The 24,962-nt window shown below is 41.4% G+C and overlaps 2 protein-coding genes across 3 annotated transcripts in view; both read right to left on the reverse strand.

The window, feature by feature from the left end:
* Positions 1-451: 451 nt before the first annotated feature.
* Positions 452-2,785, reverse strand: LOC113029384 (uncharacterized). Its single transcript, XM_026180228.2, has 2 exons — positions 2,535-2,785; positions 452-1,540 (listed from the first exon to the last, which is right to left on the reverse strand). The coding sequence occupies exon 2, from the start codon at positions 1,536-1,538 to the stop codon at positions 771-773; it is 768 nt and encodes a 255-aa protein (XP_026036013.2). The 5' UTR covers positions 1,539-1,540; positions 2,535-2,785; the 3' UTR covers positions 452-770.
* Positions 2,786-9,221: 6,436 nt separating this feature from the next.
* LOC113036107 (A disintegrin and metalloproteinase with thrombospondin motifs 2-like) overlaps positions 9,222-24,962 on the reverse strand; it is a 143,470-nt gene continuing 127,729 nt past the window's right edge. For both annotated transcript variants that reach the window (XM_026192209.2, XM_026192201.2), the window contains 11 exons: positions 24,708-24,883; positions 21,807-21,940; positions 21,602-21,725; positions 21,014-21,094; positions 20,756-20,919; positions 20,460-20,616; positions 20,241-20,376; positions 19,857-20,064; positions 19,620-19,749; positions 17,804-17,890; positions 9,222-14,557 (listed from right to left, as the gene is read on the reverse strand). In XM_026192209.2, coding sequence (XP_026047994.2) covers positions 11,685-14,557; positions 17,804-17,890; positions 19,620-19,749; positions 19,857-20,064; positions 20,241-20,376; positions 20,460-20,616; positions 20,756-20,919; positions 21,014-21,094; positions 21,602-21,725; positions 21,807-21,940; positions 24,708-24,883 — 4,270 coding nt within the window. In that variant the 3' untranslated portion in view covers positions 9,222-11,684. The remainder of the gene's footprint in view (positions 14,558-17,803; positions 17,891-19,619; positions 19,750-19,856; positions 20,065-20,240; positions 20,377-20,459; positions 20,617-20,755; positions 20,920-21,013; positions 21,095-21,601; positions 21,726-21,806; positions 21,941-24,707; positions 24,884-24,962) is intronic.

Genomic DNA, 24,962 nt, shown 5'->3' on the forward strand with positions numbered 1-24,962 from the left:
GAGTAGTAATGATGGAAGCCTGCCCTCTAGTGTCTCTTATTTAGTAGAACAGCCATGGCCTGTTAAGTTTTTTCTGCACACGCCTCATTACACCGTTTTATTCTACATGCAGATCATTTGTGCTTTGGAATGTGAAAATGTATTAGTGTGGCATTGCGTCCTTCAGCGTCACCTTTTCCAGTTATACCTTACTGCATGCATCGTTGTTGCTGTCGTACCAGTGCAGCAATAAATAACCAGCATCTTGCATGTTGAGGTTCACCGGTGCCATCTTTGCTCTGCCCGTGTCTCTCCACACTTGTGTTTACCAGTGCAGGATCCCATGACAGTTACCATAGAAACTTCGGCGCCTGGCACCAGCAGAGCCAAGAGTGGAGTTCATTTCTGAAGGGTCTCCGTGTGCAGGAAAATAAAGCCTGCAGCTGAGGGGAAAAGCACGTTTCACACGATCTGAGAGAGAGTATCAAAAGACTGCTTTATTTCTTCATGTCATTTACAAACACTGGAAGATATTAAAAAGGACATTACAGAATTGCTCATTTTCATGGTTTGTTATGATCACTGGCATACATTAAGAGCAGAAAGGTTGTAATAGTGAATATTAACACTGATATAATGTTACAGATGGACAATTGTAGTAGTCTTTACTTGTCTCTGTATCTTTTCAAATGTGTATTTCTATGTGTCTCCTAATGTCAATGTCTCATGCACTGACACAAAAGATTAGAATAATTTACTGGAGAATGTCACATTGACTGTCCATTTACATGCTACACCTCAGCAATGGCAGGAAGCATACAGGCTCGAGTGCGTGCCTCCCTCCATGCCAGCCTGCAGTCAGAGATCCACTGAGAGATGAGGGACTGTTTGATGGCTGGATTCAGCCTCTCTCCCTCTGCCTTTCTGCAAGCTATGCTGGCCTCTGACCTGGCCAAGGTGTGTTTTGGGGAGATGTTTGGAACTGAAGTGTCAGTTTTGCTGTTTAATTCAGAGCAACTGCTCTCATGTTGTTGTGGGAAATCTGGATTTGAACCAAGGGCAATGCTGTGGGCTCGCACGCACACTCTGCTCTCCCATACGCTGCCGTGCTGCCTCATAAACCTCCCCTCGACAAATGCTCTCCTCCTACCTCCTGAGAGGGTAGAGAAGCTGTTCTGGTGTCCATAAATATACTCAAGAGGGTCAGAGTTGCCAAACTTCAGCTGTCTGTTTAGTTCTTTCCCCTCTGCCTGCTGCGCATCAGCAGCACGTGCCTCCTCTTTCGAGTTGTATTCAATCCACGATGGCCTCAGCTTCTGCTGCGCAGTGTCCTGCTGCTGTGTGTGGAAAGTGTCCGGGGAAACATCCCGGCTGGGAAAAGTGGGGTGGGCCAGGTGGCAGATGGAGAGGAGGTAGTCCTCCGATGACAAAGCCTGGCAGTGACCAGAATTATGGAGCATGTTGGCTTCGTTCAAATCTCTAACCGTCTCCTCGCTGCCCTCTCTGATTGTGGGCAGCGTCAGTCTCCTCTTGGAGAGCAGTCTGGACCGCGGCCGCATAGCTGAGAGAAAGACAAGACGGGAGAGGTCTCATTTAGATGGGGAAAAAAACTGTGTAATGTGAAATACTGCATCCAAGTCTCAAAAAAGCAGAATCCTTTAGGAAAATATAATCACCATTTGGAAAACTGGATATTTTGATAGATGTGACACATTCCTGATAGGGTCAGATGCAGCGTATGCAATCTTACTTCCTAGTTTACAAAGTGAGAGCCCTGTTTGTGTGTGTCATTTATGTCGAAACTTGCAATATGTGTCTCCACACGATACAAATAAAAAGATTAATCTGTGCACTATTATCTCACGAACTGACTTATAACTTCTGGAGTTAATTTCTCATTCGTACACACTGTTGTGTTGCATTGTATTTGCAAAAATTTTTCCTCAGTTTCTTTTGAAAAGCCTCTTGTTTAATCACCTCATCAGTCTAATGTGTTTTTCTAATGACATAATGTGCATCTGGACATTGCTCACATTGCCCGAAGCTCCCAAAACACAACCGACTACAACTGCTGGCTGTATCGATAAAACCAAGTAAACATAGAAGCCTCTCCTCTCCCTTCCCTTCATTTCAGGCACCGTGCGCTGCTTACTCTGGAGTTGTGTGTGTTGACCGTTCAATATACAAACAATCCCAGTGAGAGGCTGCACACACAGATGACTGTTTTGTGGGATCTCAGACACGTAAAGCCTCAAACTGTTTCAGAGTGTGGAGCGCCGAGTTGTTATAACCCAGAGCGTAGCCAACAATATATGCTTGTATTGACCTCATGACAAAAATAGCGCAAGCCAAACCAAAATGCCAGCCTCTCCCAGTTTCTTCCAAGGTGTAACCACTGCTAAATATAGACCACACCTTCTGTATACAACAGCTAAAAATGGTTCCACGGCGGCAGCTCGAGGCTGAAGCACAAAACAGGCACTCTGTGTGTGTGTTCGTCATGCATTCTCAGGAATAATGTAAAGGTTTTCTGCTCAATTTGCCTTCACACTCACCTTTACGGATGATCTTTGTTGAGTCCACCGAATCTTTTCTTGTCTCTTCTCCTGGTGCAGCTTTAAATAGCAGCCTGCATCCGTCGCTCTCGTCCTCTCTTTTTTTTGTCTCCTCAATTTTATTTACGATCCTCTGTTTTCATCTGCTGCTGCTTGTTAATTGTGCTGTGAAGCTTCAACTGTCTCTGACCAGAGGCAGAGGCAGAATGCAGGTTTATCTTCTCCTCACATCCCCCCTCCCTCTCCTCCACCTCATCCTCCTCCTCCCTCTCTCTCTTGCTCCCTCTCTCTCTCGCTTACTTTTGGTTTGCCCTCCTTCCCTGCTTCTAAAAATAGACACACCATCCATTTCCTCAGCCCCAGCACTGTCTCTGGCTGACTGTTTTGATGGAGCGAGAAAAACAGATGCAGAAGAAATAGGGAAGAGGAAGGAGACTCAGACACAGATGTAGCAAAGGAGGGGTGATGAGAGAGAGAGAGAGAGAGAGAGGGAGAGAGGAAGAGAAGAAAACAACAAAACAAACAAACAAAGTGGAGACAGGTTTATTTTTTCCACATTTTTTTTCATCTTATAAGACGCCATTTCTAAAAATGTCTCATTGTAAATGAACACAGTCAGCCACTGTAATTTTGGTAAAATGTGCCAAAATGAATGATTCCTTCTAAAAACAAAAATGGAAAAAGGACTGCAGAGCTGTAAACATGTTGTGTAAAGTTTGTGACATACATCATGCAGATAATCTGATCAGATGGGTACGTTTGCTCTGTGTATGCATGTGTGTGTGTTTATGCGTGTGCGTGTGTGTGCACATAATGCAAACAACACATTGCAGTGATCATGGGAGCACTGACTTATGGAAACCCGTCTCATGATTCACACGAGTCAACAGTTCCCCTCTGCAGATACATTTCTGACTCTTTAGACCTTTAAAAATTGAAATGCTTTTTACACCTGATTGAGTTTTCATAGACCGTGTTTTATTGTGTTATTATGTTTTATTATGTTTCATTAATACTCAGTGGCATGCACTAGCAGACTGCAGTTTACAGAAACAAAGACTCAGAGCCCACCAGGAAACAGTCTGAATTTCTGGTTAAAAACACATTTAGACACTCGTCCAAAAACACTTTAGCTTGTCTTAAACTGGACTATTTGAAAAAAAGAGCATTTCGAGGATTTGGAGCAGACATAAAGAGAGTTACGTAAACAAAAACAGTGCCTCCTCTGCAGTTCGTGGTAAACGGGGCTGCTATTTGTCACTTGGGTAAAGACTTCAAAACTGGGTCGCAGGTGGTGGGACAATACTTTTCATTTCTCCTAATCAGACTTTCATTGCTGCTAAAATTGAATTGATTTCCTTTTAATCTAGAAGCCTCTTTTATAGTTTATTTGGGTCGTTCATCTTAAACGATAATATTCTGCTGGGCAAACTTCTTGCTTGTAAAGAGGATTCAGTTTTTGTCGGTCAGTTGTGGCCATCTTCCTGATGTACTTCAAGATATTTATTGTCTCATCCTGGACTGTGGTTCTGACACACCAGTCCTCGGCTTTCCTCCTTACCGTACAGTCTCAGGGTGCTGGATTTGGGGTGAACCCTTCTATGCATGGTCAGAAGCTTCCTTATCTTGATATCTTTAGCTTCTCCTCCTTTGGCCAGCTTATTATCCCAGCAGGGTGTCTGATCCCTGGCAGGGCATGGGAGTTGATGAGCAGGATTTTGTTCTTCCCATTCAGTTTACTCCTCAGGACCCAGGTGGTGCACAGGTTGGTGAGTCTGGTTTTGTAGTCTCAGGGATGGATCTATCTACCAGGAGCTGGTGTTTCACCCCTCTGGTATTCCTACAAATTCTTTGCTCGTGTATTAAATCATGTGCCTCTTCATCTTATCTGCTATGATATCTGTCTTTCTGGTATATCTCTTCAATCGACTGGCTAAGGCTGTAAACGTTAGTGTGGCAGTTTCCAATGCCTCAGGTATAAGCAGCTTGTACTTCTTAGGCGTCACTTTCTTCATTGCATGTTTCTGCAACTCTGATAGTTGTCCCTCTCTGCCACCTTGATCTTGGCCTCTACTATCCTTCTCCATGGAGGCCACTGCTTCTTCTGGCTGTTTATCTTTTTGCCAAGCATCTCTGTGATCACTGCTGCCATGGTGTAGATCAGCTAGTTGGTTTTGGTGATGGTCGCATTATGGATTGTCCATAATGCCGCATTCACATCTTCTAGTAGACCTTCGGAAGGTACTTCACTTTGTCTTGGTAAGTGGATACAGAGGGTCCAAGTTTCCACCTTCGTCATGATCCTGCATTTCAGGTCAGCTCGTCTTGCACTCAGTGCTCCTTCTTTCGTATCTCCCCCGCGACCTGACGTTCTGGCTTTCCCTTGCCGTAGCATTTGTGTTGTATCTCATCAATCTCCAGTTGTGATAGCAGTTCTTTCTTCCGAATGTTGGAACACTAAGCTAGTAGTTGTTTCGTCGTCAGTCTGGATGTCGGGTATTGAAAATTCCATAGGTCACACCTCCTCTTCATGTAACCTCTTCCGTTGGGGTTACTTTTGTCGTAGCATTCCAACAGCCCTGTTCTCATCTCTTGCCACCTTGTGCCTTCTTCTTCCAGTAGCCCACTTCTCATCGCCTGACGAGGACCTTCAATTATCTCTCTCTCACTCACACTTGACAAACCAACATGTATTTAAACAACAATATACCCTTGTGTTTGGGGGAAACACTTCCCCCCTTACAGTATTGATGACTGCACGTGTGTGTGAGGGCGTGTGCTGGAGGCAGCGTGACCTATAATGTATAAAATGAGTCACACATCTGCCTATATCAGCCTATAGAAAGATTTCTGTCTTTTTATAGACCTCTAATGAACTAGTCACAAGAAACTAAATTTGCTTCACACACACATGCACACAATGGTGCCTGGCTTGCCTCAGTTACATCACTCAGACTGTTTAATACAAACAGGCACCACACTGACTGCACAAGTTGATGCTTATTTTGCTAATGACAAACACTAGGCACATAAATGACCGAGCTAGTTCTTACAAAAACAGCAGCAAGCAAATTTCTGAAAGAAACAACAAACAAAAGATTATTTTAAGCAACAGCTGTGATGATATCTGTAGCTCTATGTGTGTTTACAGGGAAATAGCTGACTTATCAAGAGCATACCAGAGGCTATTATTCTCAAGCTCCCACTTTCTGATAGCTTTCAACTGTACATGAGCATAATATGATATGATTTGTGTAGTGTAGAACTGGGGTCGCTGTAGCTCAGGAGGTCGAGCAGGTCACCTATTAATCCAGAGGTTGGTGGTTCAACCCAAACCTCAATGCCAAATATCTTTGGGCAAGATGCTAACCCTCAGTTGCTCTCTGATGCCTCTATTGGAGTGTGAATGTTAGATAGTAAGCACTTACATAGAACGAGCATAGAAAAAAGTACTTGGATGAATGAGGCAAGTTGTATAAAGCGCTTGGAGTGCTCAGTTTGAGCAGAAGAGCGCAATATAGGGACCAGTCCTATTCAACATTCAGAACAACTTCCAATTAGCAGCTACATCATGATATTTTTGGATAACAAAATTCAAACTTAAGACAGCTACCTTGTTAGTTAGTCCAAAAATCCAAAATGTAAAATCAACCGCCCATTTCTTTCTCCAAGCTTTACAAAAATTTTGAATTACTTTTTGTGTTTTTTAACCAACATTTGTTAAAGGTTGTGGTTATGATTGCTAAAACCCATGGGCTTTTTACTTACTCTAAAATCTTTTTACAATACAGCTTTGTGCTTTTTAATAAATGTCATTTTAAAAAAAGCAGATCCGTATCTACCACAGTATTAAAGTTTAATACTTATTCATTCAAAAAAGTGAATTGTTCATTCATCTAACAGTTTATATGCAGCTTACAACACCGTGTGACTGGTTACAGATAATGTCAGCACTGTCACAACGCTGCAAGTCTGGACTTTTAAAGCTGATGTAAAACACATCTATTCAGTCTTGTTTTATGCATATCTTCTCACCATCATTAGCCCCATATTTACAACCACTTGTGTATTCACTAAGAATTAGACAGTCACAGGAGGATGGCTGTGTTTTGCGGCTGAAGGGAGCTTGAATGTGCTGCCTGAGGGATTCTTGGAAATGGTTGGATACAGCAGTTGTCCTCTGAAGGGCAGAGAGTGCAATTTTCCACAGAAAGATGATTATTTCCAAGAAAACGTTGTTTGCAAATTATTGAGAAAAAGAAATCAAATTATAGGGAGTGGACAAAATAACAAGAGGAGAGAAATAACACGTGTATAATGCGTACATCATTCTGCATACAAGCTGTCCGGTTTGAAAATGCATATTTATGTGGATGACTGTAATCTAATCAAATTCATGGTTCACAATTAACTGAAGTCTTACTTAATTAAATTTTCTTGTGTGGTGTTTTCTGTGATTTGCATTTTTTATTCACCACTTGTGATCTGTGGAGTACATTACTGAGTACAGCACTGTAATGAGCCAGGACTGCTGTCATTTACTAGCTAGTCCCAAAGCCATGAGTCAGTTTTAAAAAAGAATCCACATAAAATATAACAAACAATAACCAGGCTCAGTACACCATGAGACATATTTGTTCATGTCGCCAAATAATATAGATTTGGACCTCGAGAGGCTTTTTTGCTTGAAGCAAGACTTGCTTTGCCTTTAGTTCTTTTTCTTTATCACAAAATCTAAAGCGCTCTGCTGTTTTACAGAGGCCTTGTCAAGCTAAGGTCAGTCATATTTTTACTAGTGCTGGTTCAGATCCTGCTTAAACATTTGCTCAAACTCAAAAAAACCAAACACATCCTTCAGGAAACCTGTTTGGAAATAAAGGCTGTTGCTTTTCCAAACAGGAAATGTTGCCTACAGATACCCTCAAGGTGTCTTCTTAAAAATCCCAGGCGGTTTACACATGTTTATGTTGTTTCTCTTCATAAACATGTAATTCTGGGCTTCATCTTGCTCACTTAGTTTGTTCTTTATCTGGTTAACTGAAGTGTTCCCGGAACTCGCCCATCTGCTTTTCCCCGTCTCATTATGAACTCCTCTTCTGCACCTGTAAAGCTGCTAGTTTCTGGGAAAGATTCTGTTTGCACATGTGGTTTGTGTGCGTGTGGACCACAGCTGATTTGATTCCTCCTGAATGAAAGATTCAACGACCTTCTTTATCGATCGTACCAACATGGGTCAAACCGGGTCAGTTAGACAGTCTTAACGTTCTTTTGTTCAATAAATTTCCAAGTCTTACAGAAAACATTGAACTTAAGAACCATTTTGGTCTTACAGGGGCTATCCAGGATTACTTTCTGAAGAAATGGCAGGCTATAAGTTATAAGACCAAACTTGTCAAATTGATGTAAAAGCAACAACAAAAAAAAGTCATATGTTTGGTTCACAATTAATAGGCTGCGTGAACATGTTACACCATGCTAGGAGAAAAATGCTGACTTTTAAATGTCATATACTTGGAATAGATCCCATATGTTTTACTCTATTGAAGTGGTTTTGATTTCTGGAGGACTATTGATTGACTATTGAGTTCAGGAACGCCTTTCAACATAGACTTTCATTTGTGAATCATTTTGATCCAAAAATTTACTGGTGTGAGCAAATGAATAAATTTCATTATGCCATTGAATGTGGCAAATATTGACATTCCACTGTAAATTAATATTTCTCTTCTTTTCAGACCTGAGGAGGGCAACAACTGAGCCTACGAGGATACAAATATTACACTTAACAGCATTGCAAGCACACACTGTGCTTTTTGTTTCTCTCCAAGTGGCACAAAATGAAATCTGACAGCCAGCGTTGCTGACCACGCAGCCTTAATTTGATGCACATGCTCATGTGAAGCATTTATGAGTAAATTTAATATTCTGATGACAGATACAATGGAACAATGGAAATGACTGTAGCAAGAGTCGCGTGGGCACTTTATGATAGACTGTACAAGCCAGGTTTGAAAAACTCAGAAACAGAACAGAGGGAGCATGTAAATGAACGTTTGTACCGTAGTGAAGTTTGAACTTTGTTTTCTAAATCTGAGTATGTGCTCGATGGTATTATGGTTGCAGAATTTGCAAATGTTTCCCCCGAGAATTGTGTAAGTGTGTCTCAGTCCAGGTGTCTGTAATGTGATTAGAAACTCTGGATGCACACTGAGATTTCTAAATGTGTTGATTATTCTGCAAAATGTTTTCTCGGAATCTTGTTGCGTAATCATATTTTGACGTGTGTAGAAAAAGAAAAATCTCCCAATCCGTATTTCCAAGTATGTAGAGATTTTTCGGTGCGTAGAATGAATAAATATAAAGGCACACTAAGTGGGGTGGGGTCACAAATATGCATAAACATTTGCAGCTCAACAAATGCATTTTGTCAGTGTATATTTTCAAATTTGTTCACACATTAGATTTTTTTCATGGACGTACATTTCTGCACCGACATATTCTGAAAATTTCCAAATTATTTCACAAAGATTATTAAGGACACAGTGGTTGAGACACAGTTTCACAGCTCTTCAGATACATTTGCAAATATCGCTAGAGTAATACTTCCTCATATAAGCTATTTATTTAAAAACAATTTTTACTGTCAATAAGACAGAGCAAATAAGTAAAAATGTGAATAAATAAATGTGAAGCCTAAAAAGTTCACTTTAATTGCTTATCTCTGTTACAAAATGTCATGCATAGCAGCTGTTTTATTAGCTTGGCCTGTGCACCCAGTACAGTATAGACCATATGAAATTTATAGTGATCAAAGTAAAACCCATATGACATAAGAGAGTCATGAATCTTAATTACAAAAAAGGAAAAAGAAAAAGGAAAGGTAATTCATGTCCTGGGCTAAATGTTGTATACAAGGTTGCCAGAGGTTGCCAAAGTCAAATATCTTGTAAAGTTCAGGTCAGTTTATTTCCTGGTCATGCTACACCAACACTTTTACCATGATTACTTAGATTTTGTCCATCTAAACTTTGTCTAAGCACCAAGTATTCACCAATGTCCCTCATCAAACTGTCATACTGTAGCTTTACTTACACAGGTAACACCCTGATTGTAATAACATGTAATAACATTTGTCTTGATGCATGCTCAATTATACAGGTAAGAAATACCAAAAGGTTGATTCTGTTCATCTGGACGTAGCGTTTTCAATGGGAGAAACGTTTCGTAACTCATCCAATGACTACTTCAGTCTCACCTGACCTTAACCTTATAAACAGTACATTTTCATAATAACTGAAGCCAACCCACTGAATGAACAATGGGCTGTGATGTCAGTTCTTTGATATTTAATATGAAATTGCTATTATCACTGATCAAAGACCACTGATCAATGATCAATACACCTACAGGCCAGTGGACACCCTTTCAATGATGAGGATGTACACATTCTAGACAGGGAGGAACGCTGCTTTGAGGGCGGAGTCGAGGAGGCCATTTACGTGAAAAGGGACAGACTATCTCTGAATCGAGGAGGGGGCCTAAGGGTACATCTTTTGCCATCTAACAGTGCTGTGATTGCAGTCATTCCCCAGCTCTCTGTGAATGGTACTCATGGCCATTAATCAACAGTCATGACAATTTGCATATTAATGATCAAGGAACTGACCTCACAGCCCATTGCTCATTCAGCTGTGCTAGTTTCAGTTATTGTGCAAATGTACTGTTTATAAGATTGGGGAAACCTGCAGTCAGCTGAGACTGAAGAAGTCACTCAGATGAGTGACGAAATGTTTCTCCCACTGAAAACGCTATGTCCAGATGAACAGAATCAGACCTTTGGGATGGAATAACATTACATCAAAAATCATGGCCCTAACATTATCAGATTTTGTTGTCATAAAGAAAAGCAAGAGAAATGTTAGTGCAATGTTGAGAGGAATTAGCTTCTATGTTTTGTATGTGTACCTGGTGCCAGGTATTGCAATTTTAAAAAGGAATATTAATAGATTAAAGGACAGCTTGTAATAATTCTGATGGCTACTCACAAATAGCTGAGTCCATGGCTGGTTTGTGTGTCCGTATTGTCATGTGCCACAATAACAAAAATCACGCTTGTGATTGCAAAATACCACAGGCACTTAGTCTTTAATAAATAGTAAACATTAACTTCTGTTTCATATATACATGTATTGTACAAGAAGACTTGTAGATGCAGTTGCCGCACATTAAATGCACAAACAAAACCTTTTATACAAAAAAAATAAAGATAACAAACTGGCCTTCAAAGTTTTTCTTTGGATAGAGATACCATAAAAAGCCTTGCATACTTTCCTTTTAAATGTTTGTAGTTTTCCTATAGAAATAAATGCATGAGGGACATCGCTTTTAGCAGCCGTGACAAACAAAGCACCCTTGAATGTAAAAATGTTTTAATAAAAATGTGTATTTTTTCTTTTTCTCTGGTTATTTTTTTGTACTGCTTACCTTAATGACATATTATAATTTACTATTTAAGCACCAAGTATTTGGCAATGTCCCTCATCAAACTGTCATACTGTAGCTTTACTTCCTGAGAGATAAGTAACTGCTCTGGAAATGACAACAGAATCCAACCAGTGTAAACTTTTGCAATTTAGTTTGCAGTTAAGTGAAATAGAAGCTAAATGTCTGCTTTGCGTATAGGCCACTCAACTGAAATGTATTCATATTTGTACTGTGCAAACTGCAGTCCTGGGCTGTAATCTGAAATGGGATGAAAATTTGGATTCTAGGTGGTAGATTTTGTTGCCGTGCGAGTGTCAGTACCACTGTCATTTTTTAAAATCTACATTATCACTGAATTCTTAAGCAAAACAAAGGGTGGTTTAGGGAAATAAAAGCCGAGCTTTGTAAAGTGCTGTAATCCTGGATGTACATTTTTTTTTAATTCCTTCTGCTTCTCTTTATTGTGTGTGCACAGGCAAGGCGATTTGCAGCAATCGGTACCCTAAAGGGCTTTACTCAAAGCAACTGTGCAAACATTTGACTGATATGACAGCTTTTTTTTTCTTTCTTTTTTTGGTGGAACTACCCATTAGAAAGCATTGCGGCAGATAAGCGGTGTTTTCAGACAAAGTGTTCATCTCTATAAGAGAAATGATAAGGCTTGGTTTATTGTACTGCGTGGCCTCTCTTCATCCTCAAGAGAAAGTTTCGCTTCTCCTCTAGGAGCTCCTGAATGCGTTTGTTCCTGGTTCTTTCTCTAAGGTTGATCCGATGCTTTGGGATCAAGTTGTTCTGAGAGATGTCGCTCTCCGAGTTGATGACCCTGCTGTAAAAAACATCGATCGAGTTGTCTTCACTGTTTTTCTCAGCACTTCGTGGAGGTCTTAGAGTGGAGATGGTGGTGGTGAGGGTTGTTGGGTTTGCATTTGTGGTGGGAGGTGAGGCAGTACCTGTGTTTGAAGATGTTGTGTCAACAGGTATATTCGCAGGGATGTACTCCGCCTGATCCAGCCAGGATGAAGAGCTTAGCTCTGTCATGTCATCTCCATTTATGATTGGGAATGCCATGGTGAGGCTGTCCTCTATCACCATGGTGTTACTGACCACGCCCACATTTCTGTAGGACACGGTGATGTCATCACCACTGGGATTGCTACCATTGTCTTCTGAAGAGGGAGGGAGAGTAGTTGTGTAATAACGTGTTTTCTTCTTTGGATAAGTCTTTACCACCTTAAATCTACTCTTATCAACTTTGGCTTTTAAGTTTACGCCACTTTTGCTATAGGACACTGTAATGGCATCACTACTGGGATTGTTATCACTGGGGACTGAAACATCGACGCTTTTAGTCACTGGCACAGTGATGTAAGGCATGGCTTCATTGGGCGTGGTGATATCCTCGACAAAACTGTTTTCAGTTGGTATTACGAGATCATCAAAAGTACTTAGTGTTGTTGTTCCAGCATTTGCACTGTCATCATACCACGATTGAGTTTGATCTGTAGCTTCCATGCTATTACTGACATATGGGGCATTGATTCTTGATTTAGGGAAAAGGGAGATCATTGCTGTACCAGTAATGCTTGAAGAAATAGTAGAAGAAAGATCCTCTATTGGGTGCTGCCCACTTGAATAGGGAGGGAAAGTAGTTATGTAATAATGTGTTTTCTTTTTTGGATAAGTCTTTACCACCTTAAATCTACTCTTGTTAACCTTGGGCTTTGTTAATACGTTTGTGCCGCTTTTAGTGTAAGACACTGTGATGTCACCACCATCGCGATTGTTGCTACTGGTAACTGAAACGTCAACGCTTTTAGTCACTGGGACATCTATGTAAGGCACGGCTTCCCTGGGCATTGTGACATCCTCGACCAAACTATTTTCAGTGGGTATTACGAGATCATCGAAAGTACTGGGTGTTGTTGGTCCAGTATTTGTGCTGTCATGGTACCAACATGGAGTTTCATTTGTAACTTCTACGTTATTAATGTTGTATGGCACATTGATTTTTGACTCAGGGAAAAGGAAGCTTATCGTTGTACAGGTAATGCTGGAAGAAATAGTAGAAAAAAAGTCCTCTGTTGGTGGTTGCTTGGTTGAAGGAGGAGTAGTTGTGTAATGATGTTTTTTCTTTTTTGGAAAAGTCTTTACCACCTTAAATATATTCTGATTAACTTTTGCCTGTGAGTTTAAGCCACTTTTGGGTGCTGGTTTTGGGTTCTTTGGTGGCTTGTGCTTTGTAACTTTTATCTTTGGTTCAGTTTTCTTTTGAGTATTGGAATTTGGTGGAGCATCTTTTTTAGGGGAAGGTTTAATTTTTTCCCCTGGAGTCTTTTTGGGGGGTTTATTTGCTGAAGTTGCCTTTTTGGGAGCAGTGCTTGATGAAGTAGTCTTTTTCACTGGAGTAGTGTTTGGTGGAGTAGTCTTTTTTGGAGACGTGATAGCAGGAATAATCTTTTTGAGGGTAGCGTTTGATGGAGTAGTCTTTTTGGGAGCATTGTTTGATGGGATAATCTTTTCGGGAGAAGATTTTGATGGAGTAGTCTTTTTTGGAGAAGTGGTCAATGGAGTATTCTTTTTAAGAGTAGTTTTTACTGGAGTAGTCTTTTTGGGAACATTCTTTGATGGAGTAGTCTTTTTCGGAGTAGTGCTCGATGGAGTAGTCTTTTTTGGAGTAGTGCTCGATGGAGTAGTCTTTTTTGGAGTAGTGCTCGATGGAGTAGTCTTTTTCGGAGTAGTGCTCGATGGAGTAGTCTTTTTCGGAGAAGTGTTTCCTGAGGTAACCTTTTTTGGAGTACTGTATGACTTCTTCTTGGGATTGAGCTTTGGTATAGAGGGTTTTCCTGGAATGCTTTTCGGGGTCGTATTCTTTTTTGGATTCTGCTTTGTTGGACTCATCTTTTTCAAGGTTTTCTTTGGCGGAATAGTCTTCTTAGGCTTGGAGTTCTGTAGGATGTCTGTCTTTTTACTGTTTTCTGCTGGCTGGGTCATTGGCAGAGTGGTTGTTGTTGTGTCCGTTTTCAAACCAAATGTTACTGGTGTATTTGTAGATGTGTGCACCAGATTTTCAGTGCTGTTGTTTATGTCTGGAGGAGGCAAAGGTAGAGGATATGTAGTAACACTGCGAATGGTTGTGGACTCCCTGGTGATTGCTATGGAAGAAGTTGTAGGGTAAACAGGGGCCCTGGTGGTAGCCGGTGAATGAATGGTAATCATTTGTGCGGTACTCAGTGGGGTGGCATGAGGAGCTGTAGGGGAAGATGTAGGAGGATGAGCAGTGGACGGTGAACTAATGGTAGAAACTGATGTGATGACAGCTTTGGAGGGTTGTAAGGTGGTGAAGCCAGAGCTTGGGATGCTTGTGGTTGGAGGAGATGTAACTGTGATGGATGTGGCTCTGGGGGTGGAGCTGGGGACAGGCACTATGTTAGGGACATTGCTGCAGGATTCGCAGCATATGCGCTGGTAGTCCGGTAGAGAGCAGTAGCGTTTCAGCACCTCCATGCGACAGAAGACAGACCGGTCTCCATGACAACGGCCTGTAAACAAAAAAACAGAAAGCTGAACAGAGAGGTAGAAGCTACGATAATATGTGTGTGTGAGATTGCTCTATGCTAAAGAACGTGAACAAAACTATATTGTTACAAATTGGCATTACTCTCAAGTTACGCAGACATAAATCCATGCACATGTGAGTGAAAGTACATGTTGGTTTCACGCTGTTAGAAGTACAGTAGTAAAGCCAGACCACTAGCAGAGGATGCAGGAAGGAGAAAAAAGGAGAAAAATCCACACATCAAGAGCATTGATGAGATTCATCCAGAGCAACTGAAATGGGAAAATAAGGGTCGCCAGTCTTGTGTTGCACCTATAAGAGATCAGGATTTTTCATCTAATTCTGCTTCTGCTCATGTGTTTCTTCATTTTTTTCAGACGTGCAACATTTTCAGTTCAATATTAAGTCTACCACTTGACTTGTACCCTTTTTGTACCATGCCAGTCAAAAATAACTACTTTCTTATTGCAGTATATACCAATCTGACAAAAAAAATCTAACCAGTGAACATTCCCATTAGGAGAAAGATCACACTTTTTAAAACGATTTTTATTGATACAACTTTGCTTTTGAGAATGACAGGAACTGAAACAATGAGATGTACGCCCCGCCCTCCCCTCTCAATATATAGATATATTTTTTTTCTTAAGAAAAATAATTCAACTGTATCGAAAGTTACAAGTTCACAGTCACTTTGGTAAAACACTTGATTACTTGGAAATCAACCAGTCAATCTGTTTATCGATTGAAGAAGAAAAAGAAAACAAAAGAAAACAAACAAAGATGAAATACATAAATGATATTTGCTGCTTAAATAAAACACATAATTTTCATGTTGATGTAAAAACTGGAATGGCACATTAAGTGTCATATGAAACATTTACAAAACATTAATAAAATTTCCCTGATAAATCAAAGTGCATATAGACGCAGTGCACGTAGTCCATCTGAATGTTTCTTCAACGTTAGCCAAACGTTAGCCAGCCCCACGCAGCAGGCCAGTGAAGCCACGAAACAGTTACCCATAGTATAGAATATTATAGAAGAAGATAACAGTCATGAACATTATTAAATACAGTCAACACCAATGTTATATACAGTATCGCACTGCTAGGTCTGGCTTGGTCTCATACAGTCCAACTCCAGCAGAAGGAAACCTTGGATAGCTCGCTACATAGTCACAACAGAAATATGTGTTCACAATACAATGACAAGTCTGAAGTGTTTTTTTCTTTCTTTTTTCTTTTTCTTTTTTCTAGATGCCACATGTGTCAATACCCTAGGCCCTTGGAAACCCTTCCCAGTAGTCGGACATTGGTCCAACATCATCTTGGTAGGTTTGATGGTTGGCGGGTGTGAGTTTGTTACGTTGGTTTGAAGCTGCCTCTATTCCGAGTGAAACTTTGAATGAGTAAAGCCATCTCTTTCACAGATAAATGCCATTACATTCAATCCAAGATAAGGCATTGTTCATGTTTTCAATGTTCACCAAAATAAAATGAGATCATCGGACGCTCTAAAATCAAAGTTTATGAGGTATTTCTGTATCTGATCGCAATGTGTAAAAGCCCAAATGATGAAGCACCCTCTCTCTCTCTCTCACACACACACACACACACACACACACACACACACACACACACACACACACACACACACACACACACACACACACACACACACACACACACACACACACAAACACGCAACGATTAAGGACGCTCATTCATCTAACGCATACATCCTCCCAAACACACATGCACAAAGACGCGCACCCACACACACACACCAGTGCACTCACGCACGGATTGATACAAACACACAGGTGATGGACGCAAATGTGCATGACAAAACGTGATCCTGGCCGTAAAGAAAACGAGAAGCAACAGTAAACCACTGATCCATCTGAGAAAATGGAGAGGCAAATAACTGACCAAGTCCTGCATAATATAGGTCTAACCCTTTCCCCCAAAACACTTTACCTTTATTAAATATTCATCTGTATTCATGTAAAATCAATAAAAAAATACACATAACAGTCAAGGATCTAAGCGATCAATAGCAGTCCAAAGATTTTAGGCAAATAAGCTACAGCTTATTCATGGTAAAACATTATTAATATTATTGTTACTCATATAGATTTATATTTATAGTTATATATAAATACAAATATATTTATAGATGTATTTGTTTAAAGTCTGCAAGCACAAATAAGCTGCATTTATTGAACTTTTGTATAACAGTCAAAGAGAGGATGGCTGATGATGAGGTGAAATGGGAAGCAACCTCAATTGGTCAAACTACCCTGTTTTTTTTTCTTTCTTCTTTTTTCTTTTCTTTTCTTTTTCTTTTTTTTTTGTGTCGTCACCTCAGAAGACCCTCCCACAAAAATCAAAAGGTTTACTGACTTCACTTCCTGCTTCTGTGCTGAGTTCCTGTCAATCTGAGAATGGAACGTGGGATGAGACACCACTCTCATCCCCAAATGGAACCAATATGTCAGATGAGCACTTTAGCAAAGATGTCCTCAGATCACATTCACAGTAAAGCTTTCATATTATATATATATGTATATATATATATTTTTTCTATATAGATATTTATACCTTTTCTGTTTATTTTGACACCTGTTTCTCCCCCACATTGACAATGCGCTACAAAAAGAAAAAAGCGCAGCTGCATGATAGCACGCAGCTAGCTCGCGCAAATCACGGCCGCCGAATGCAGAGGGGGGGGGGTCCCCTCGCACGTGAACGGCTCTTCGACACATCTCAGGAGATGCCAATGAAAACTTGTTCGCCTTGCCACTACGAAATCCTTTTCACATCAAATTTTTTGTTCATCTTTTGAGTTTTCGACTGGCCAGCGGTTACAACACAATGCTCCACAAAGGAGACAGAGAGAGAGAGAGTTAGAGAGAGAGAGAGAGCAAGAGAGAACCAACTAGCACACGCAGGAGCCAGAGACCTCCCCCAGTCAGAGCCGTCTCAGACACAGAGAGAGAGAGACAACATCCCCCCCACCCAAAAGAGAAGCGAAAGCTTTTGCCGCTCGCTCACGGGCGTGGCACAGGCACAAGGCTTGGGGCAGGGGGCGGGTCAGGGGGCCAGCCGGGGCCGGCCCTGCAGGGACAGGAGGACAGAAATGGGCAGGGCCCAGCAGAGGACAGACATGCAGCTGCAGCTGCTGCTGTGGAGGCCAGGCTGGGAACTATAGAGGGAGGTTTTACGTGAGGAGATCTTCGGGAAGTTGGGGTTGGGGCGTGACAGCCACTGGATCAAAATGTTGCCGTTCTTGTTGAGGTCTGGTGGGCCCTCTGCAGAGAAACATGGAGAGAAGCATGGAAACATTAAGAACGACTATAAGGGAACATGAGCAATATGTAACAATTTTTCATCCTTATCCTTTTAATTCTTTTAGCATCCATCACACCTAGCTTCTACACTGATGCCAGGGGCTAAATCTAGTTTAGTTTTATCTGTTTATTAAATATATTACGCCTCCAGAATGTGTCTCTGACATTTCAGCTGAAGCTACGACTTAAAATCGGTTCAGTTTGAACTGACATATTTACATGCAATGACAGCGACCTTGTGACAATTTATTACTTGGTCGCGACACATAATGTGTTGAAATTATATGTGTATTATCATGCCAACAATACCAGCTGAAGGCCAATTTCAAGCTTTACCAAATTACCTGTTGGTGACATGAGCAGAATCTCCATACTCAGATTGCATGGTGGCTCAAAGCAAGGCAAGAACAGGACTCTCACACTGTGGATTATTGCCCCTGTTATGCTGCCACTTTGTTAGATATTTATCACTTTCTATTTATTTATTTCTTACTTTTATAAGCTTGATTTGGTTAGTCAAGCAGTTTTACTTCATCTTTAGTTACATATTTAGGCAAGTAGCTGGTTAGGAGGAGAATGCTGTCACAGAAATAACTGCATGTAAAACTTAAAAAAAGAAACATGGTGTTGTGGTAACCATAGGCACTATACAAAAGATGGACACAGCCCCTCACTGATTTGTGGAATACCCTTAGTGTTACCATCTTGGTTTTTTAAAAACTGAATGTAATCTATTTCCAATTCTGCATGTTCTACATGGAGAGAAACAAAATATATCTATAGCACCACTTCATTATGTACATCTTTTCAACTGCTCATTAATGCAAGTATCAGTTCAATGCATTTATGCATGTACACATGGTCAAAACCAGTGAGCAGTAGTTCTCTGAGAGAAAATGCTTTGTTGATGCCTTTTGACTGCTTTAAAGTGATAGCAAGGTAACAGTAACTCCAATGAACACTTGTTACAACCAAGGTATGCAATGAATACCTCTCAATGCATAACACATTAAATCTAGCAAAAGGGCTACAGCAGCAGAAGACCACACTGGGTGCTTCCACAAGTCACACAGTCTCACCAAAACTGGACAACAGAAGACTGAAAAAACATCAAACACGGCTGGTTTGTTGAGTTTCAATTTTTGTTGAAGGATTCAGATAGTAGGGTCAAATGTTAGTGTAAACAACATGAAAGCATGGATCCATCCGTCTTATATCACTTTTCAGGTGTGGCGACACCACAGCCAGTTTGAGTATTATTACTAACCATGACCATCCCTTTATGACAGCAGTGTACCCATTCTCTGATGGCTGCTTCCAGCAAAATACCGTGCCATATTACAAAGCTAAAATAATCTCAAACTGGTTTCTTGGATATATTAATGAGTACACTGTGCTCAATAGTTCTCCACAGTTACCAGATATCAATCGAATACAGCACCTGTGGGATGTGGCGGAATGAGGAGATCACATCATGGAACTGTGTGATGCTGCCATGTCATTATGGCCCAAAATCCCTGAGAAATGTTTCCAGCAACTTGCTGAATCTGTGCCATGAAGAACTAAGACAGCTCTGAAAGCAAAAAGGGGCTCAAACCAAGTTCTAGCAAGGTGTACCTAATGAAGTGAGTACCCTGGACATTTTAAACCTATAAAAAATACTCACAGGGTGGGCTCGCACAACACTTACTGGAACACGGTGTCAGGCGACAAACTCTTATGGTGTCTGGCTTACTGTCGAGACACAGGCCGATGGTGTTGTCCCTGGTGTGACACAAAGCCTGTCTCTGCTGGGTCCCATTACCACATGTCACTGAGCACTAGGGATACAAAAAATAAACACACAATGCAAAAAAATCATCACAAACTACTTACAAAATGTGAATAAAGTGCAAGCATCTTGAAGGCTCTAGTTTAGCCCACATACCTGTGACCACGGTCCAACTCTCCACTGGGTGGGGCAGGGAAATCGGTTGCAGGATCTGCGCGACTCTGGTCGGTTGTCGTTGCAGTGTTTGTTGTGGATAGCACGTGTTGTGTTGTCATCCGAAAGCTGGACGCAGCTCACCGATCGGACTTGCATGCCCGTCTTTCCACATGGCTTGCTGCAGTTCTGCCACTCGCCCGTCACCCAGCTGGAGAATATATGACAGCAAAGAGAGGAAAGAGCATCGAGGGACATCAAAACATATCGACCACAAAGGAGAACAAAGGGCGACCTGAATGCAGAAAAAGTTGCTTTAATCCGAGTGTGGATTCCTACTGTAAGTCACATTTTCACAGATGTTGTGCTTCTCATGTGAATACATACATGGGAGGAGGGCAGGCCTTCTGGTTGCAGTCCCTCATGTCACCTCTCGGTTTCATGTTGGACTTGTTACAGAACCTTTTATGAACCATCTTGCTGTCGACTTTTCTTCTGCAGCCGTATCGCAGGTACTGCTTTCCTAAAAAAGGGTGGAAAATCGGACATCATATAAGTCAAAGAAACAACGGTTTCACTGTGAGAATTTTCTTTGTTCTACTGTACCTCCACCACAAGGCCTGGAGCAGTAAGACCATTTCTTTGGGGCCCATTCATAAGCGCTGTCCTCCACTAGCATGTTGTTCTGAATTCCAGAGTCAGAGTCTGTTCTCATCAAGTACTTGTACGACAAATTCACATCCTCATCCCCGTGTAATTTCATCTAAAATCCGACAGATCATCATAAAATTAATGAAGGAATCAAGATAATGCATAATTTCAACCACAAAATGTGATATTATGAGATTATTATGAAATTTAGGTAACTATAGATTCAATTTTAAAGTCATGTTGTTGCACACCATGATCAGAACTCCATGTCTGAGAGGCCCGGTTGACTGAAGGGTCTCCTTGTCATTGTCATTCTCATATTCCCACTCCACCCCCTTCTCTATGACCGAGTATGATTCTGGCTTCTCCATGTCCCCGTTTATGAAGAACTGTCCTGATGCCACATTTTTCACCACTGCAGATGGGAGAAAAATTGACAACACTGCAACGAGCAAATCTACATTCCAGTATCTGGCACGGAAGAAAAAAGAAGCTCGAATTTAAAATACCTAGAGTGTGCGAGGTGGCTTTCAGCTCTTGGATCAGTAAGTGCCTCGTTCCTCGGGGGATTTCGAGAACTTTAAAGAACCCTGAAATAAAACAGACATCTGGTTTGTGCCAAAAAGTCAATTTTACTGTTTCATACCAAAGAACTGCACCAAAGCCAGTAAAGCTCCCTTTCTAATTTCAATTAAATACCCTTGCGCACTACTGAAAATCCCTTCAGTCGTGATTATTTTCATCCAGGGAAAACATCTGATTCTGAGAATTTCGCTGTTATAACATGTAACTCTCCCAACACCAAGGGTTAGATAATACTGTCATAAATATTAGGTTATGAAGTGATTGTTGACGTAACTTCTTGGCAATGCTCAAATGGAAACATGTGAGCTTGGATTTTTACTGAGGTTTGCGGCAATTTTAAAACCTTGCTCTAGAGGGCGATGTTTAACCAAAAGATAAAATAAAAACAGAGAGTCCAGTCAAATGTTTATACTATGCTTACCAGAATGACAGCTGGCTGCTAGACTGGTAGGACTGAGTCAAGTCTCCTCTATGAAACAAATTAAGGGTTATTCAGTGTGTTAGTGGGTTACCTTGTTTCTTGGCGTTACGTGAGATGGTGTCTTTGAAGATTTTGCAGCTGGAGTTGTCACCTCCACACACTCCACAGTTGTCCTCCTGCTCCGAGGAGCCGACCACTCCGTCGCATCCCACTTTCTGTTAATAAAGAAACTTAGAATTTGACACATGCTGATCTCAGCACGTGTGCGGCTGTCTTTCCACGCGCATGCCCCTCACCTTACACTCCGCACCCACGCAGACACTGTGTGGGTCCTTGTATGAGCACCGCGTACCATCCAGGACCACTGTCTCCGTGAAGACTGCGGTTCTGGTCTCCTTGGACTGACAATGCAGGTAGCAGCGTTTGCTAGCTGGAAAGCGGACAAAAATGAACATAGAGAATGAAAACCACTATCCAAGTGATTGTCACAGAGTCACCCCTGTGGTCTGACTAGAAGATTTCATGTTTACAACCGACATGCGATTATTTTTATGCTCTGAATAAGCTCTCTGTGAGTCAGCACGACACTTTGTCTCATTGTGTCTGTCTGAGTGAGTCATACTACAACTGCACGAGCCCCCAGAGATGAAGCCTGGCAGATAGTCCGAGTGCGAACGAACACTCCTACTTCATCACATTTATTACAGATGGCTACAATCCAGAGACCTTGTCTTTTGGACCGTTGACACTAATAAACAGGTGGGAGACACGCAACAAAACTGCTCAGTTCGATCACGTGGAGAAAACACAATCTTGTCAGGTTGGACTGAGAATGCACAAACAATGTACAAAATCCCTCCTCAGTGTTCTAAGTCTTTTGCTGCTCTGTGGCAGTTGACACATGCACACACATTACAGTGGAGAAGAAGAACTACAGAGGCTAAACAACAAAATATATAACCTCTATTTTCTGGTTCTTATCTGAGGAATCACCAGTCTAAGCAGACATGCCTAGACCTAGGTCTCCCCAGCTACCTCCTTCACTTCTTCTGGGGGGACACTGAGCCAGCTGAGAGACATAATATGTCCAACATGTGGGGCCTGCTCCCAATTAGATATACCCACAACACTGCACCTAGGAGGCATCCCAGTCAGATGCTTGAACTACTTCAACTGCTTCCTTTGAATGTGGATGAGCAGTGGTGGCTTTACACTGAATCCCTATTTATGCACTGTGAAATGCACTACACACAGGTACACACACACACACACACACAGGTCTTTATCACCAGCTTCCACATTTATTTATAGTTTTCCCAGGTTATGATATGAACACAGTCTGACAGCTGTCGGTCCCAGCTGATTTCCCTCGTACTCCGCTCCTCTCTGTCTCACTATAAAAAGGGAAGGAAACCATTATCAGTCCAAATCGCCATCAGCTGTTCTCACCGGCATCTCCAGCACCACCCCGTTGAGCCCACTGCACCACTCCTCCCCTGCAGCCGCGCCCGGGACCACACCTCCGCCACATGCACCAAACTCTTTACCCCATCTCTAAGAGTGAGCCCAGTCGCCCTTCACAGGAAGCACATTTCCACTGCTTGTATCCACAATCTCCCTCTTTTGTTCACTTCTAGCAGGTCATGGCCATAGATCAGGGGTAGGCAACTCCAGGCCTCGAGTGCCGGTGTCCCTGCAGGTTTTAGATCTCACCCTGGGTCAACACACCTGAATCACATGATTAGTTCATTATCAGGCCTCTGGAGAACTTCAAGACATGTTGAGAAGGTAATTTATCCATTTAAATCAGCTGTGATGGATCAAGGACACATCTAAAACCTGCAGGGACACCGGCCCTCGTGGACTGGGATTGGGGACCCCTGATGTAGACTGATGTAATGGCCCACACCTCTTAATCCTTGAAATCAGGCGTTTGCCATTTCAGCAGTATAAAATGAAGCCCATAACTATGCAGTCTACCTTCACAAACATTTGAGAAAGAATCAGTTGTTGTAATGAACTAAATGGTATTGAGGATGGTACTGTAATAGGATGCCACCGTTGCAACAATTTAGTTCTTGAAATTTCTTCCTAACTTCAGACATACTGTTCAACTATGTACAATAATACATGCAAAAGCAAAAACACTCCGAATTATATATAGTGTTATATTTTAGATCATTTCAAAAGATATTTTGGATTCAGGTATTTTTTTCAGTTTGACATTGCAAGTATTAGAGTTAAGGTTAGCACATATGATGACTTAAACCTCAGAGGGTTAACACAAGAGATAAATATAGGTGAGGTTCTATTCATATAGACTGATAAACTATAGAAGAGAAACTAGAAGTTCACATTCAGAGCAGACACTGTACTTTGTCAGAGTCACAGTACACACACTTCTGGAGATGTCAAGCTATGAATTGAATTCAGTTAAACCTCAGTTTTTTTTCCCTCTCATAGAAGCATGTGTACATTAACACGCATGCAAACACGAGCGCACACATCGAAAAGTAATTTGAGATGGTAAAAGCTTTGCTGAAAAATTTGCCATTTGGAAATAATAAAAATGAAGAAAAACAATTTAGCAAAGCCTTCTTAGCTGATTTTGAGTAGCGTGACCTCTGTGTAGATAAAGAGACAGCTCAGCACTTTTCTCGAGGGTTGCCCTTTAGTTGGACGATAATTTAATATGTATCAGGAAGGCAGTGACATCTCAACTCAGAGGCAAGGGTGGAGCTTCACACTCACACAGTGTAGTGTCAAAGGTTTGGAATATTAATTGGATAAATTTAGGTTTGGGTTCTTTGTGAATATGAGAGTTTGTCCACATGTGCCAAATGTATGGATGCAGAAAAAGTTGGAGGAGGAGTTTAAATGACATCAGCAAAAGGGTGGAGAAAAAGAAGACACTGAGTTCATAGAAAAATGGTTTTAAAGTTGTGGCTTTTTACTTTTTTTTTGTGGGAGGGCGTAGCCATACTTCAAAGCTGCACCCACTGCCAGATGTCACTGATGATAGAAAAACACAACCTATATATATATATAAACGCTCCACAACCCAACCACATTCAAGACTGTGCTTCCTTCTGTTGTTGGCTTTCATTTATATTTATGACTTCCACAGTGTATCATCACTTAAGGTTTGTCTGGTTCATATCTCCACCCCAATACATTGTTTGCACGTGCATACTCACGGTCTGGGTGTTCATAAGGCAGCCAGTGGTGCTTGTTGGTGTAGATTTCAGACGGAAGGGCCCAAGCGTGGCACTGCTCTTCTCTTGGATCGCTGTAAATATCCTCACACTCGTTGGTGTTGCACATCTGGAATTGGGAATCCTCCCCCACGCATTTCCGGCCTCCGTTGTGCGGTCTGGGGGAGTGGCAGGTCAGAGAGGACGGGAATATTTTGCTCTAGATTATGTTTTACCTCTGAAACCTTAATCATTCAC

This window comes from Astatotilapia calliptera, chromosome 2 (assembly GCF_964374335.1).
Source record: "Astatotilapia calliptera chromosome 2, fAstCal68.1, whole genome shotgun sequence".
NCBI classification, from domain to species: domain Eukaryota; kingdom Metazoa; phylum Chordata; class Actinopteri; order Cichliformes; family Cichlidae; genus Astatotilapia; species Astatotilapia calliptera.